Source organism: Doryrhamphus excisus, chromosome 20, assembly GCF_030265055.1.
Source record: "Doryrhamphus excisus isolate RoL2022-K1 chromosome 20, RoL_Dexc_1.0, whole genome shotgun sequence".
NCBI lineage: Eukaryota > Metazoa > Chordata > Actinopteri > Syngnathiformes > Syngnathidae > Doryrhamphus > Doryrhamphus excisus.
The window spans coordinates 8,332,648-8,348,342 of record NC_080485.1 but is presented as its reverse complement, the minus strand read 5'-3'; the positions used below and the strand labels follow the sequence as shown (position 1 = coordinate 8,348,342).

The 15,695-nt window shown below is 39.9% G+C and overlaps 1 protein-coding gene across 3 annotated transcripts; it reads right to left on the bottom strand.

Moving 5' to 3' along the window:
• Positions 1–269: 269 nt before the first annotated feature.
• tmem63ba (transmembrane protein 63Ba) lies at positions 270–15,506 on the bottom strand. Of its 3 annotated transcripts, none has more exons than XM_058059232.1 (24): positions 15,161–15,506; positions 11,457–11,681; positions 11,284–11,363; positions 9,574–9,615; positions 8,600–8,690; positions 8,479–8,516; positions 8,217–8,359; positions 7,839–7,890; positions 7,643–7,751; positions 7,487–7,557; positions 6,978–7,058; positions 6,732–6,855; positions 6,388–6,521; positions 6,174–6,311; positions 5,911–6,064; positions 5,234–5,340; positions 5,051–5,137; positions 4,902–4,967; positions 4,442–4,604; positions 4,119–4,224; positions 3,807–3,974; positions 3,262–3,377; positions 3,106–3,177; positions 270–2,538 (listed from the first exon to the last, which is right to left on the bottom strand). In XM_058059232.1, the coding sequence occupies exons 2-24, from the start codon at positions 11,655–11,657 to the stop codon at positions 2,362–2,364; spliced, it is 2,520 nt and encodes an 839-aa protein (XP_057915215.1). In that variant the 5' UTR covers positions 11,658–11,681; positions 15,161–15,506; the 3' UTR covers positions 270–2,361. The 3 variants fall into 3 exon arrangements, with proteins under 3 accessions (XP_057915215.1, XP_057915214.1, XP_057915216.1); XM_058059231.1 differs by having other exon boundaries at positions 272–2,541; positions 15,161–15,504; XM_058059233.1 differs by lacking the exon at positions 9,574–9,615 and having other exon boundaries at positions 272–2,541; positions 15,161–15,505.
• Positions 15,507–15,695: the final 189 nt, after the last annotated feature.

Sequence of the window (15,695 nt, the reverse complement as noted above, 5' to 3'; positions counted from 1 at the left end):
GTAACCATGGTGATGACAGACGCTTCCTTCAAGTGACATTACGTACCAGTACTGCTACAAACAACTTAGTTTCTCCTCTCTAAGAATGTGTTTGATACTTTCCAATCAGGATTTAGGCCCCACCGCAGCACTGAGACAGTGTCTCACTTTTAGTTCTACTAGACCTGAGCACTGCCCTTGACACAGATGACCATGTGATCTTATTAGAGGTTAGAAAACTGGGGGGGGACTCTGGTACTGGCCTAAAGTGGTTCAAGTCTTATCTGAAAGACGGTAAGAACTTTGTTGGAATTGGTAACCGTGTCTCAGATCAAATGGGTATGACCTGCGGGGTTCAACAGGGGTCAATCCTGGGATCCCAAAAATTAATCAATTAATTGTCTGCGGCCCACAGAAACAAAGACAGTGATATTAGTCACCTCGAGAGTCTCTCTAAAACCACATCATCAGGTTAGGAATATAGGGATGATAATGGACTGAACTTTAAGAGCCAAACAATATTGTATTGTTTTAATTCATTTTTACTTTTTGTTTAATGGAATTTATGAAAGGATTTTATGTAACTGATGACAGGCTAACTTCATTCCGAAGGCCCCCTGTTCGAGCCGTGTTCGAGTGTTTTATGGAATGATTAAGTGATTTTTCCCTTCTTTTCTGTTAAGCACTTTTAATTACCTTGTGTAGACTAAACTTGCCTAATCACTTTTCAAAAGAGCAAGCTGACAACATCATTAACGAGTGCTTTGTTTAACAAAAAATACTAGTTTTATTTCCAGTGAGTCCACAGATGTATTGAAGATTAGGAAAGAGAACATGATTCACAAATGTGGATGAGTTAATGCATGGATGCAAGACAACTGTAAAATGATAATACTTGTCTAAAGCTAGGAGAGTGTGACACACAGCAGATGACATAAAACACCAGTCAGTTCAGTTCTATTACAAAATAGCAAATATCTCAACAAATGGTTTGTTATTTACTTATCAAAATTGTGGAGGTCAGCTCCTGTACATTCAAGGTTAAAGAAAGTGTTGTCAAAAGTATCCCCCCCCCACCAGTTCCAGAGAGATTTCAAGACATGTTAGAGGTATACAAATGCTGAGGTATGACAAAACGATCTTATTACAAATCACACGAGAACACCACTTGGAAGATGCCAGACAATTCTTTTGTAGTACCAAAATGATGTCACAGGGAGTCAGTCTTGACAAATCTATATGGTTTGTGTGTACCATGGCTTTGTGAGCAGCTCTTCATAGATTTGTCATTGTGAATGTAGTGGTCTGAAGCACGAGCTTTATCAAAAACTACAACAATGGCAGTCTCATGCTGTCATCTCCATGAGATTATAAAATGAATGCCGAGTAAGGCCGCAATCGTGTCACTTGGTGAAGCGTAAAAATTCTGATCTGCGTCACATTTTTTTTATCATAGATATGACAAGTTTGGAGATAAGTAATTAACAAAATCAGCTTTGGGAGGCTGTAACATTGCTGCCAACAACTTATAATAATATATCTAACAGGAGCTACACAATCAAGTGCCTATACAAAAGTTAACAACCAGAAGGACCAGATTTTTCCAGCCACTACCTCTTAAAATTAATGCAAAATGTCCGAATCTATGCGTAAAATGTAAACCTATGGGCAATATATGTGCATGTGTGCAAAATGACGAAGACAAAAGGGAAATAGTGACAATGAGTATCATAACAGACGGATGCACCAACCTTCCTCTCCGTACTCATCAACTCAAAGTCCTCTTGTAGCAGCGGTCCAACAGCAGTCCCCAACTGGCTGCTGTCATCTATTAACGTAGTGTGCTCACATATCAGGTCATCTTCCACACTACACTGTCTTCTCATAAATGCCCAAAGAGGCTTTTTGTCAATAATGTGCTAAAAATAGTGCTCTATAGAAATGTTTTAAGGCCTCTATGGGAAATGGTGAGCATTTTGGAAGCATCTACACCATCTTTGAACACTGTATTCCAAGTGGGCGGGATATGTAGGGCTCCAGGGAGGGAATACCGTATTACGTCGCCTCCATGGAAGTCTTCTCTTTTCAAGTGCACCGATGTCGAGAGAACCAGAAGCACATCACTTCTCTTCCAAGAGAGGCCCAAAGACTTTGTGATGCATGTGCTGGATCTTTGCAGCACATGCATTGCTTGTGCAAGAAGTAGTCTTTGATACGGACCTGGTGAAGTACTGTAAATGAAAGAATCCATGTAATCATTAGTCGACAATACATGTCTGTTAGTTCCTCGAGTCCCTCCATCAAGGTCGAGATGCTTTGGTGAACTTGTTTCCTGTTAGTTCATTTATTCAGTGCACTCTTCTCAAGTCAATCATCTGTTACTCAGTGTCGCACTTCATTATCAATGAGGCTGTCTTCCCCAGACTGGAAGTCCTCGTTCAGGCCATTTTCCATATTGATTATTTCCTCGTCCTGCGACGACCCCTGACCGTCGTCCTCGCCGCTACCTGATCCGGCCTCCTCCGAGTTTCGATCTTGCAGAACCAGAGCAATGTACATCTGCTGTAGAAAAAAAAATGTTTTGAGTTTAGATGTTCAAGTACATTCAGGTGTGTAAACAGCGACGGCCTAGTCTTGCATCTTGCATCTTCGGTGACAATATTAATTGGTTGCTTAACTTGCACTGCATCCTCTTCTATTTTTTTTATGGACACAGGTATTTAATACATTTCATGAAACCTTTCTGTAAGATTTAGGTTATTGTTTCTCACATATCAATTATCAATGAATGCTGTTGCCATTAAGTTGATATACATATAAACAATTAAATGAAATAGTCAAATACATTTGAACTCAACACCCATTGTAAATTATATTCATTTGCAAAATTGAACAAGTTTATTACTTGTTGATACTGTAGTCGGAGGACATGTTATTTTAGTCTCTGAGGGACAAATAAAGGTATATCATATCTATTACACAACATGTGACCTGAGATTAGAGGTAAGAGATGCTGCCTATATTGGTGTCAGAAATGAACAATATCGAGCATCTGTACTCTATTTTCATGAAAACGGTATTCTTTTATGACTATTAGGAACTAAGAGAAGTAAACAGACTACTTACTGCTGCTTTGTTGGAGTCAGTAGTGCACTCTGTCCGCCCATTCTCAGTCACCTCCAATTCGTCAGTGTCAATCTGAGAGACAAAAAGTGCACATAACTAAAGGTAAAACAAAACAAAACAAAACTCAAAAATACTTTTATCTGGCAGCCTTGTTACCTTATAGTTGTGAGCACTGAGATATTTGAAATGTCCGAAGCAGACATGAGAGAGGCAGACAGTAATTGTGATGATCAAAACTATGAACGTGAACATGGAGATTGCAGCTGAAAAACCTAGGAAAGAAAATAGGGGTGAAAATGTATTAATCGGTTAGATTTTAAAAGAAAACTGCACTCCTTTTGTAGACATTCGGAGACACAGTGCTCGCACAAGGCAACTAACAATGCAGGTAACTGAAATTCACCTATCACTGAACCCAGGAAAGACGTTTTGGTAATACTTAAAATTACTAAAATATAGCAAAATACTGCGAGTATGAAATGTTAACATGAATGTGCCTCTTACTACATAGTCACCGCGTGTATATAAAACATTGTTAGGTGAAATTGATGAATCCCAGTACGTGCATTATTAGCTGCCTTATAATTCATTTTTCCAATTTTTTAAATGTACAGTTTTTCCTTTAATTGGTCTCAGACAAACAAGAAACTGATTATATGTGCAATTGACATGTATGGCCTGTAGATGGCATGCTCTCCTACCAGAACGCATAGTGGAGAAGAAAAGAAGCCAGAAGAGACAAAGAATTGGAGCAGCCACGACTTGGTTGACAGCTCCAGAATGAATCTTCTTGTCCAGTTTGGAAGGCAGGTAGGCGTAGTACATGTTATACCTGTCTGCTAGGTGTTTGAGAAGCATGTACATCAGCCCTGCACATACAAATGGAACATGAAGTCAGTGAAACAAATCCTGTTAGGGTGAGTGATGATTATCTATATGAAAAACAGAACAGCTTAATTGCATCAGGCAGCTGGAACAGAACAGCACCAACGGGGAAAAAAGGCAGAACTAACCGAAGGGGACAATAATTGGGCAGGTGATGCTGTAAGTCATAACCACTGTGAAGACACACATCATCCAAGCATAAGCCGCACCAAACTGGAACTCGTAGGCTTGATGCTGCAGAAAGACAGGATAAAATGAATCATATTATACCCACAATGATTTATTTACTCCTTTACATTGTTTTAATACTTCATCAAAAATACAAATGTTCATGGGTGCAATGGAAATGAGCAAATCTTATATGCGAGTAGGTGTTGATTAAAAAGCTACACTACATTACACTTTCTTCATAATAATAGAATTTTCAATAGAAAGGCGATCGGATACAAACCCTCTTGACATTCCTCCGCTCAGCTGCAGATCGAGCTAGGCAAAGGCGGATCATGTACATGAGCAGACCAGGGATCCTAAGCAGGTCCATGGCATTACCGATGAACGCAGATGCAATAACATAGTTCACAAAGAAGGCTCCATTGTCGGGAAGGAACACACACCTGAAATGAATACAAAAGGCTATTTTTAAATGAGGGTTATTTTGAGCCAATACATACCCAATCGGTTACAGTAAATACCTATATCATTACTCACTACTACTATTACATAATGTACTCTTTAATTAATTTGTTCGTTTTTAGATTGTCTCTATATTTGCAAGACTCTAAAAGAATGCCCCCTCTAGAACAACTTATATATTTTCTGGTGAAAAACTGATTGCAAGACCTAATGGGGTTGGTAAAAGTGAGTGACTTTTGCAAATCTTTATTCAATGATCTGGAAGGTATGCTACTTACTCAAATCTGACTTTGGCGTCTGCCAAGAATCGTTTGTCAAAAAGCCATCGGAAGAAAAGATCCAAACTGCAGAGCAAAATCAGAAATGTGGAAGTACATGAGCTGAGCGTGTATACGTGTATTTCACTGGGCCAAAATAAAATATATACCTGCTTAAACCAAGCGAGGGCAGCAAAAGAACCATAAAGATTAGGAAAGTGTAGCATTTATGCATAGTAGTTCTGTTCTCTCCAGACCTGCGAAAAGAAAAAACAAAATATCCGTCAGTAGCTAAATAAAACTAACAGGACACTGGCACAACATCAGATGACTGAAATAATTGAGGACCTTACCGGGTCCAGTGGGCTTCGAAGAAGGCAGAGTAGTAGACAATGGTAGGAAGTAAGGCAGAGAAGGACCACAGGAGGAGGGTAGGGAAAAACTGAGTAATAATTGGATTCTGTGGACAAAACAAACACGACACTGACATGTTGAAACGTGCCTAAATTGAGCTTTTAACTGAGGTTGAAGGTTAGCTCAGAACATACATGTTCTTATGCAACTTTTAATCAAACTTCGTCGACCATTTGACGAAAACTGATATCTGCGGTCAGAAGCCAAATGTACATACTCCTACATACTCTTTTATGGTCAACTGTCAGTTTACAGTTTATATTCAAAACCTGTAAAGATTATTACTCAATGTAGAAGCACTTATATGTCAATTTGAAATGCTATCTTACCCTAGCTGGTCAAGATAACTCGGGTTAAGGGTCATATCAGTACATACAGTATTTGTCAGCACTCTTACCGGTTGCAGTTTTAAACACGTTTTCCTGACTGATAATCAGTGATTGCGTCATGGGAACTGCATACAGTCATCAGCTCTCATTTAACAGCTTTACTATTCTGTCACTCTTGCAATATTTTTTGGAAAAATTATTAAGTACTTGAATGAATGGTGGTTGGAGAAGGAAATCAGTTATACATGATAAAAGACATGAAGAGTGCTGAAAACACATTGGCTCACGTTTAGGTATTCCACTGGTTTGGTAACGTTAAACTTGTCCATGGTCGAGATAATGATGGCAGGCGTAGTGAGGAAGAAGAGGAGGAGGAAGAGGACACAGTTGATGATCAAGCAGCGGATCCACCACGAGAATCCTCCCAACGATAAATGTTCCCTTCAGAGATGAAGGTTGCATATCGGTTACACGGACATTAGCCAGATGGACCAACACAGCTGTCCACTTAAGTAATATTGCTGATGCTGTCACTTTAATTCCCACTCACCAGTAGACATTGTGCGGATCAGGGGCGTAGCTTACAGTCCAGTTGTGTGTCTGCAGTTTCTCACTGAAAGGAGAGCTCTGAGGTTCTCTGCGACAGTGGCAGCCTTGACATTTGCAGGCATTGAAGTCCTTCAAGATTCTGAGATGAAGCAAGAAACACGGTTAATCTGCATCTATCACTTTAAAAAGAAAAAAAAAATCATCATTTAACTTACATTGCAGTTATGGACTCGTTTTGAAAGGTTACAAATGCCATTCCCAAAGGTTTCCTGTTGACCTTCTCTCTCTCCTTCCTGTAGCCATCTTTTAATTGGGCTTCCAGCTTGGTATAATAACTAACAGCTTCTTCCTGTTAGCGGCATGAAAATGCAAACAGAATGGGATTTGTACCTACTTCAGGATAAATTTACTTGAGCCAACATAGGATATATGCCATCATTTTTGTGGTGCTTTGAATGTCATAACAGCCAGCAGTTTCTATGTGACCACATAGACACATTGGGACAGAAAGATTTAAGTGTGTTATTTTCAGATAAAGCCAGGAAAACGGCCCTCTGACCTGTTCGCAACCTTTGATGATGCAACAGCAAAGATGTCCACAAGGCTTTGGGTTTATCATGGTGGTTATGTGCTCTTTGGCCTGCAGATCAAGGAAGAATTTCTTGCTGCGTTCTGCCTTCTTCCTGCATGCAAACAAATACAATGTCATGCTACAATGGGAGGAAATTGACAACATCAGGATCACTTTTCAAATCTGTACAATTTTAATAAAAGGTAAACACACATTCATCTGCAGAACTGGTACCTTTCAGAGTTGAGATACATCAGCCTGGCTACATTGTAACAGATGCGGGCTTCCAGCACGGCACAGTTTTCATACGCCTGCCTATTAAACAAAAAGGAGAGATGAAATTGAATTATCGGTACAACAATCGCAGTTTTATAGTACAGAAAATCAATTGTCTGAAATATGTATCAAAAAATAGAAGTGATAACAATGAAATGCTTATCGTTTGTAGTAAGGAAATAACTTACTGGCTAATGACATACTGGTGGGATAAGGGTCAAGCACCCCCTCCTTACTAGTTGCAAATGACACATGACTTGCATAATTGTTCTCATCTGGCTGGACATTTACACTGATAAGCCTACTATTGTGTTCAAGTTGTGGAAATGAACAATATTAAGAGGGAAACCATGTCTCTCATAACCCCTAATACTGTTACAGAGTACATATGCAGGCAGGAAATGAGAATCTATGGAAGTGATTCAATGCAAAAGTAGAAAACAGGCAGAAATAAACAGGGTTCTTACTCAAAGTGTTGCTTTATGTCTGTCTCCTCCGCATATTTGGAGATTCCATTAACAAATAAAGTCCGTTTTACCTGTATTCAAATGGAAACAATTACTAATAAAAAAAGACATGTGGGTCTGTTGAGGGAATTTTGTGAAACAGCCGCCGAAACCTACCAGGTCATCCTCACGGTAATGCATCTTGGATGTGTGTCGTCTCATGCTGTATACCGTCAGTAGCAGGTAGAGGAATGCAAATATGGTGTGCAGCCATAAAAGGGCATCACTGGGTAAGACAAACAGTGTTAGGCAGCCGAGACTGCAAATACGGCTAATGCAAAAATTACTGCATAAAAAAAAAAAAATCACTCACTCTGCATCCAGATTTCCTATTGTAGTTCTGCCAAAACTATAAGCATTATTTTCTGAAAAACAAATATACAATGACAATGATTTCTCTAGAAGGCTTCAGCTGAAATGCACTATATAGAGTACAGCAGAATGTGGCATATTTTTGAAAACATGATCTCTTTAAGGGGAAACCATGACACAAGATGGAAACAAGATAGCAGCATACTGTCCAACATGTTCATTGAACAGGCATTTTTTTGCAGCAGGAAGAACTGCTAAAACTGCAATTCCTTCCCTCCTACATAACCGTAGCGTACAAACAAATTGCAAAGCTTAGTTTACCAGCTAGGAAGTTGATGACATATCTGTTCACTTGCCCTTCAAAACACAGTGAACTCACCAAGTAGGTTTCCAGAGAAGTTTACAGGCAAGACAATGCCCACAGAGAGTACCCCCACCACTACGAGTAGGCCGATGATGTGGCGCTGGAAGGACAAATAATGTACTGCATCCTCGCCACATTTCTCCCTTATCTCATCGTCCCTATAGGCAAATCATACCAAAAAATATAATAATTAAGTATCACTTCGTCTGAAGTACCACCTAAATTGGCATTCTTGCATTTTCTTATATCTATACAAATAGAGAGCAGCCTGACTCACTTGATGCGGAAGATGGCGGTAAGCCAGGAGCAGAAGCCCTAAAACATATAACAGCAATGTAAATGAAACATGGCAGAAAAGACACCATTGTCCACCCTCTGAAAGGAAACGGCATGCTTACCGTGTCTCTTTGATCTATGTCCACTGAACTGGAAACTGAGGTGAGGCGCTCGTAGCGTTCAGGTGCCTCTGTCGTCATTGCAGCGGAAACGCTGTGTGAAAAAAACACAACATGCAGCATTTGAATGGTGTAACGATCGAAGATATTTGTGTCAACACACTGCGACTGTTGTTAGTAGTATGGGGAAGCTGATAATACACACAACGCATGGTATAAAGGAATGCAGTAAAACTGGCTACACATAACCACAGGAGTACCTGCTTCAGTCCTGCTTGTAAATGTATCATTGTGTGGATGCAACAGGAAGATATGTATAAGAAATTTTGAAAAAACAAGAAACCCAGTGATAAAGAGGCAGATCATTTTTGGGTTTGTGTCCAGCAAAGTCAACCTGCTATCCTGTTTAGTAAAAAGCTCTTTTTTTATCCCAGACATTGTATGTACTGGCAGACACAAGCGCCACATTTGTACTTTCTGGACTATTTAAACAGGAAATTGGCTCTGCTAGAACTCAACCCATGTTTATTAAAAGAATGATACCACCCTGCGGTTTCAAACCTGTTCACTCTCACTTCAATGAGAGACTTGAGACGGGGTTGTTCCAAGTGTACGATTCTACACGATGGGTAGAAAAGAGAAGCAAGCATGGCAACTATACTGCCTAAGAGGATCCTGTCCGTGTGGCAAATGCAGAGCAAACACACAGAAGGAGGCCATGCCTCATAAAGAGGTTAATACAGAGATTAGTACAAACAAATCTGATTAAAGACACAAACACCCAGCAGCACAAGAATGACACTGACGAGGAGAGCAAAGAGAATCATTTAGGAGCCCTGGCACAGACTGGGAAACACCTGGAGGAGAAATACTGAGCCACCAAGAAGGGCAAAAATCTACAGCAGTTCAAGAAGAATGAATAAACTAAATTACCAAAAGTGACATATACACAGCATATATATGTAAACTTAACATACTATTCCCGTTCATCCAGGCGACTGTAACGCTGATCCATTCTCCTGGTAAAAAGACAGGCAGAACAATGTCAGTTGGATATGTGGCAGGCCTGCTTGGTAGTACAGGCTCTGAGCTACATTGAAGAAACATCTCACACCACAGGCATACAGATGAGCTTCTCTGTGTGTTTTGGTGGAGCGCGTGCACACATGCAGGAACACGCTCTCTCTGACATTGAATGGATATCAAACAGCAAATTTCTGTTTGAGACATTAAGTTTCAACATTGAGAAAACAGTCTGTTCATAAGATAACATTTGACAAATGATTTGAGCAGCTGCCACCCCCGCTTATTATCCCGCTACGCTGCAACCCAATTTCAGTTTAAGTGCAGCTGCAAAAATAGTGACGCTGTAACATCCCAAATACCGCAGCTGCAGTTTATGAAGCAGTGTGTCAGGGGGTAAAGCCTTTCACATTCATGGAGGTCTGAAGTTATGTGCCTGGTGTTATGAATTGATTATTAACATAATCTTATATATTATAATCTTATATGTATCCGCGGCACATATTACAACAATAAAGTTGGAATTTCTGACTCATAATTTAATTGTTATAAAAGGGAAAACTACACTGACAGAACTCACCTTTTATGTTGGGTTTATCCAGAAGTGTTTTGACCATATTCTTCATCATATTGGTTTATCAATATATGGCAGTTCTCTTTGTGCATTTAATATTATGACTTTAATCCTGTAATCCTTTGCTGCAGGTTTTTTTCATGTGACAACTCTGACTTTATTCTTGTAAGATTGTGACTTTTTGTTGCCTAAATGTAAAACAATAATAATACATTTCTATAAACCTTTAATGTTATCTTAATTTATTGTGTTAATTCTATTTAGTAGCTGTATTTTTTATTATAGGCCTGATAATCATTTGCAAAATCTGCTTGCATCATCTTCTGTCGGCAGTCCAGAACATTTTTAAAGTTTTCCAAAGCTCTGTCGCAAAGAAAATGTTGGGAACCACTGAAGTAATATAAATAATGCATGCTTGAATGAAGACAGAAGCTTTACAGTCTTTCGGGGAAAAGGTTACAATTCTTATGACTTGGAAAAAATATATAGATAACATATATTAATACTGTAGTTATGCATTACTATTACCTAGCTTTCAACCTTTAGGGCTCAGACTAAAAACCACACAAGTCAAGTGACCTTCATGCATCCATTCCTTCCAAAAACTACAGACATTAACTTCCTGTATGCGGTAGAAAACCTCATGAGATTTGCTTCTGATGTAAAGCTCTACCTTCAGAAGATATGTGACAAAAATAAATTTGAACAACACATTCACTTCCTTTGGTGCAATTCTGTCGCTGTTCAAAACCCACACTTCCCTACTGTGGCTTAATCATATAAAAGTATGACAATGGCTTGGTGTCTGTCTGCCACACAGGCACTCTGTCTCCCTGATTCTAACTGACCTCACATGTGTGGTTCTTCAGCAATGCTGAATAAACTGCACTTCCTAAATTTTTTCTATAAATACATTTATTTCACATTATAGGACTGTAGAAGTCAACATTTAAATACTTTCAGGGGAAAAAATGTCTAATATTCTAAAATGTATTAAGAATTTTGGTGAAAAGCAGTCCATCCCTTAATGGCAGGTACGTAGCAAATGTAAGCTTGCTTACTACTTCAACCTCTACTTAAAATGATTTACCTGTCAACGTCAGTCACGAGAGCGAGGCGTCCATAGTCCCATGCTACTTTTCTCAAGAAAGAGAACACAAATAGCAAGACCTGGAGGCACAAAATAAAATTTTAAATAAATTACTGAATTATGATGTAAATATAACCTATGCAGATTACATTTACAATGTCAAAACAACTCACCAAAAAGCACATAAAGTCCAGGGCGAGTACAGTCGGTACTCCACCAAAGGGTAAGCCCTGCAGCACTGTGCTGCGAATTCTTGCCGAGTAGCAGTACTCTTTGGAGGAAGAATTGGGTGGCGTCGTTGTTGTTGTGCATGTCTGCGAATCCGAACAAGCCTGCGCCCCCAAGATGGCCATCCCTAATATCATGGCTTGCATCGCTCACTGTAACATGCTGACAACCTGTAAAAAGAGGCCAAACTGTTGATAAACATTCTTCTTTTTTCCCACTTTATTTTTTGATAAACATTCAGTAAAGAGGACAATTCACGTTAACTATCAATAATGTATAGAGAAAATAAGTAAGACAGAAAACATCTGCCAAAACAGAGAACCAAGTCTCAAGAAGTATCCCTGTGTTCTTTGACCAGAGTTGACATATGTATCAGCCTTGTCGTTTGTCACATGCCCGACTGCTGACAACACGTATGACAACTGGAACACGGTTGTTTCGATCAGCTTTCTCTTCCTGTTTTATGCTGTTCCAATACATTGGGCGGGTTCTCTCTACAAGGAAATGATGATCTTACTTAACCTTTTATGTTCTTAATTATTGGAGATAGTATCATACTGCAAATTAACCCATGCTACCTAACATTCATTCATTCATTTTCTACCGTTTATCCTCACAAGGGTCGCGGGGGTGCTGGAGCCTATCCCAGCTGTCTTCAGGCGGGAAGCGGGGTACATCCTGAACTGGTGGCCAGCCAATCACAGGGCACATCTAGACAAACAACCAGTCACACTCACATTCATACCTATGGACAATTTGGAGACACCAATTAACCTAGCATGTTTTTGGAATGTGGGAGGAAGAACATTATTGAATTCATATGACTATGATTGATGATTACGCAAATTAACATATTGTACACAAATGAACAAAATAAATCCACTGGATGCTTCTTACAACCATATTAAATATGTTTTTCATTGGGGCTGCATGGCGGTCGGTGGTTAGCGTGCAGACCTCACAGCTAGGAGACCAGGATTCAATTCCACCCTCAGCCATCTCTGTGTGGAGTTTGCATGTTCTCCCCGTACATGTGTGGGTTTTCTCTAGGGACTCCGATTTCCTCCCACATTCCAAAAAATTAATTGGCGACTCCAAATTGTCCATAGGTATGAATGTGAGTGTGAATGGTCGTTTGTCTATATGTGCCCTGTGATTGGCTGGTGACCAGTCCAGGGTCTACCCTGCCTCTTGCCCGAAGACAGCTGGGATAGGCTCCAGCACCCCCTGCGACCCTTGTGAGGAAAAGCGATAGAAAATGAATGAATGAATGTTTTTCATTGGTGACCAGTCCAATGTGTACCCTGCCCCTCGCACGAAGTCAGCTGGGATAGGCTCCAGCATCCCCTGCTACCCCAACAAGAATAAGCAGTATAGAACAGGGATGGATGGATGAACAGATAAAAATCATCAATTGACTACAATTAATATTTAAGCACAATTTAAGCAACAATCTCAGCAACTTTGCCATTAACTTAACAAATTTCCAATGTTTTCATTGTTGAAAAAACATGAATAAATAGGTTAATAAATAAGTCATTACAATGTCATCATAAAAACAGAACAGCGGCAGCAGTCCGCCCTCGCATTCAGCCCACCACCATAGCTTCAAAAAATTCTAGGGGAAACCTTGAATGTGAAGGTGAAAATGTGTTAACCAAAACTGATAAATAAGGCATTAAAACCACTAAACCCTCGCACTGACTTTAGAAGCATGTTCTTCTTGAAAATTATGTTTAAATACCAAATTGTAACTTCACTGGCTGTAGTGATTTTACACTGAATTCCCCTAGTAATTCAACCTTGCCACATGCGAAGTAAGCATGTCATTGAAAACATCAGAGCTCTTTCATCTCCAATTTTCTACAAGATACAGTACATTCCAATACAATAAGCTGATTATACTATGTATGGTGGAACCTCAGTTTTCATAGGAATACATTTGAAACTAATCTAAACTTAAATGCTCTATATGAGTGTTTTGTGTTAACATTTTGGGGTGTCTGGAACTGATGCATTGAATAATTTACATTGTTTCCAATGGGGAAAAAAGCTTTGGAAAACTCTGATCAAATGTTGTACTAGATGACACTGCTGTGGCAAATGTAATGTAAATGGGTTTGTGGCTGTGGATTACAGCTGCTGGTCTCCTAACCATCCAGCTGCTGTATGCGTGCTGACGAGAATGAGAAGACATAACATCTCTCCTGTATTAACCTCACTGCACTGGCACTCGGTAAAATCTGTACCATCACTTGTACTATCACTTGGGTTTTCTCTGGATAGTCTGGTTTCCTGCTATAGTCCAAAAGCATGAATGTAAAGTGACCTTAGGTGTGAATGTCAGGTTGGTTGGCTATATATGCGCTGTGATTTACTGGCAACCAGTCCAGCATGTACATTGCCTTTCACAATGTCATCTCCGATAGGCTCCAGCTTCCCCATGATCCTCAACAGTATAAGTGGTAAAAAAAAAAAAAAAAAAGAAAAAATGATGGATGAGATGGGGGATGTCTTTCTGTGTACTCCCACAAAAACACAGTACAAGTTCAAGAATACTTGGGAGGGAGGCTTATACAATCCAGAAATACAGTTGTGGTAGAAGACGACCATCTGTTTAATATAGAGAGTATTTGTGTAGTAAAGGTTATCAGTTTGAGGGTCACATATTTTTGGCAAGATCCAAAACACAACAGTGGTCTCCAGGAGAGTACTGGCACACGTGTTTACTCAGTTGCACTCCTTGATATTTGCATATTTGCCCTTCGACCCACTCACTATTAGCAGCATTCACGATGCTGCTCATCTGCCCCAACACTAAATCGTTTATCCGCTCCCTGGAATGCTGTGACATCACTGGAGCAAGATGCAGCCCGAGTACAACAATAAACCAATAGAGACAGCAGGGTTCAAATGGGCCGATGTGAGCCCAAGGAGGACACAGCACAGCTCACTATGCCTTCATCACTGCGGCTGCACATCCTGAACCCCATGGCACAGTTTAGCCTGCTTAGCAGTCTCAGTCACCATTTTTAAAGAGCCTTAAGCAGATCTACTCCATATCTATTACAATGCAGTTAGTATTGTGTACGTGTGTGTGTGTGTGTGTTGGGGGGGGGGGGCAATGTCAGGTGGTTGTCTCAGTATTGTATTGCTAACGTCAAGCTGCCTGACGTGAACTGCAGATTTGATATGGTCAAATTCCTACAGATAGAAAGTTTAGCTACATTACCTAAAAGCAGTATCTTTACAATGCCCTCAAGCACACGCAGTCTTCATCAGCTGACAAACCACAGACGTCTGAGGTTAAGATACGTGTTCTAATGAGTTATTATGGGTTATATCATTAAAACCTATAATTCTAGTATAAGAGGATGAACGGGAATAGATTATGATGCGGTGATACCATAAATATTCCGATGTAATTCACAATGATAGCTCAAAAAGTAAAGTTTTTAATGGAATTCAATTTTTTTGTGGATATGTGGCATTAGTTAGCGTGTCGCTAACGCTAACAGGATCAGTTCATTTATTGTTCTGTCAAGCGTGAACGTGACAATGAAGAACCAAGCCGACACCATCAAACTTTTAAGTTACGATATCGAAAGAAGTACAGTGTTAATGAACAAAACAACACCGGCAAACTTACCTTCCAAAGTACGTAGAGGTGATGAAAACTGCCACTTGTCAATGAGGACTAGCAGTCGACCATCGCGTTGACGCTAGCTATTAGCTGCTTGATGTAGCATTAGGCAGGTGGAGAATGTCGAACAACATCGAAGTGTTTTTGAAAAACAACAGTTAAAAAAACTCTCCTCCCAAGATACAGTTGAGAATTAAATAAAAGTTGAACAAATAGTCTAACATCAAGCTGTTTACAATGATACACTTGTCACCGTTGTGACTAATGCGACTGTCAGACAGCCGGTTGGACAACTCTCAAGACTCACCAGTCCAGCGGGTTGCGACGCCAATCATGTTTGGAGTATAGAAGTAAAACGTCTAGAACTTCAGCACAACTTCACACCAGTGTCGCTACCCCGCCTCTGTGGTTGGGTCATTTCTATTCTCCGTATTTCTATGTTGCCTGAAGCGCATGCGCATGACGTAAAGCAAAAAAAAACATGCTTTCTTCGTTGTTGTCCATATTAGAGATGACAACAAATTTGCTGTTTACGCAATGA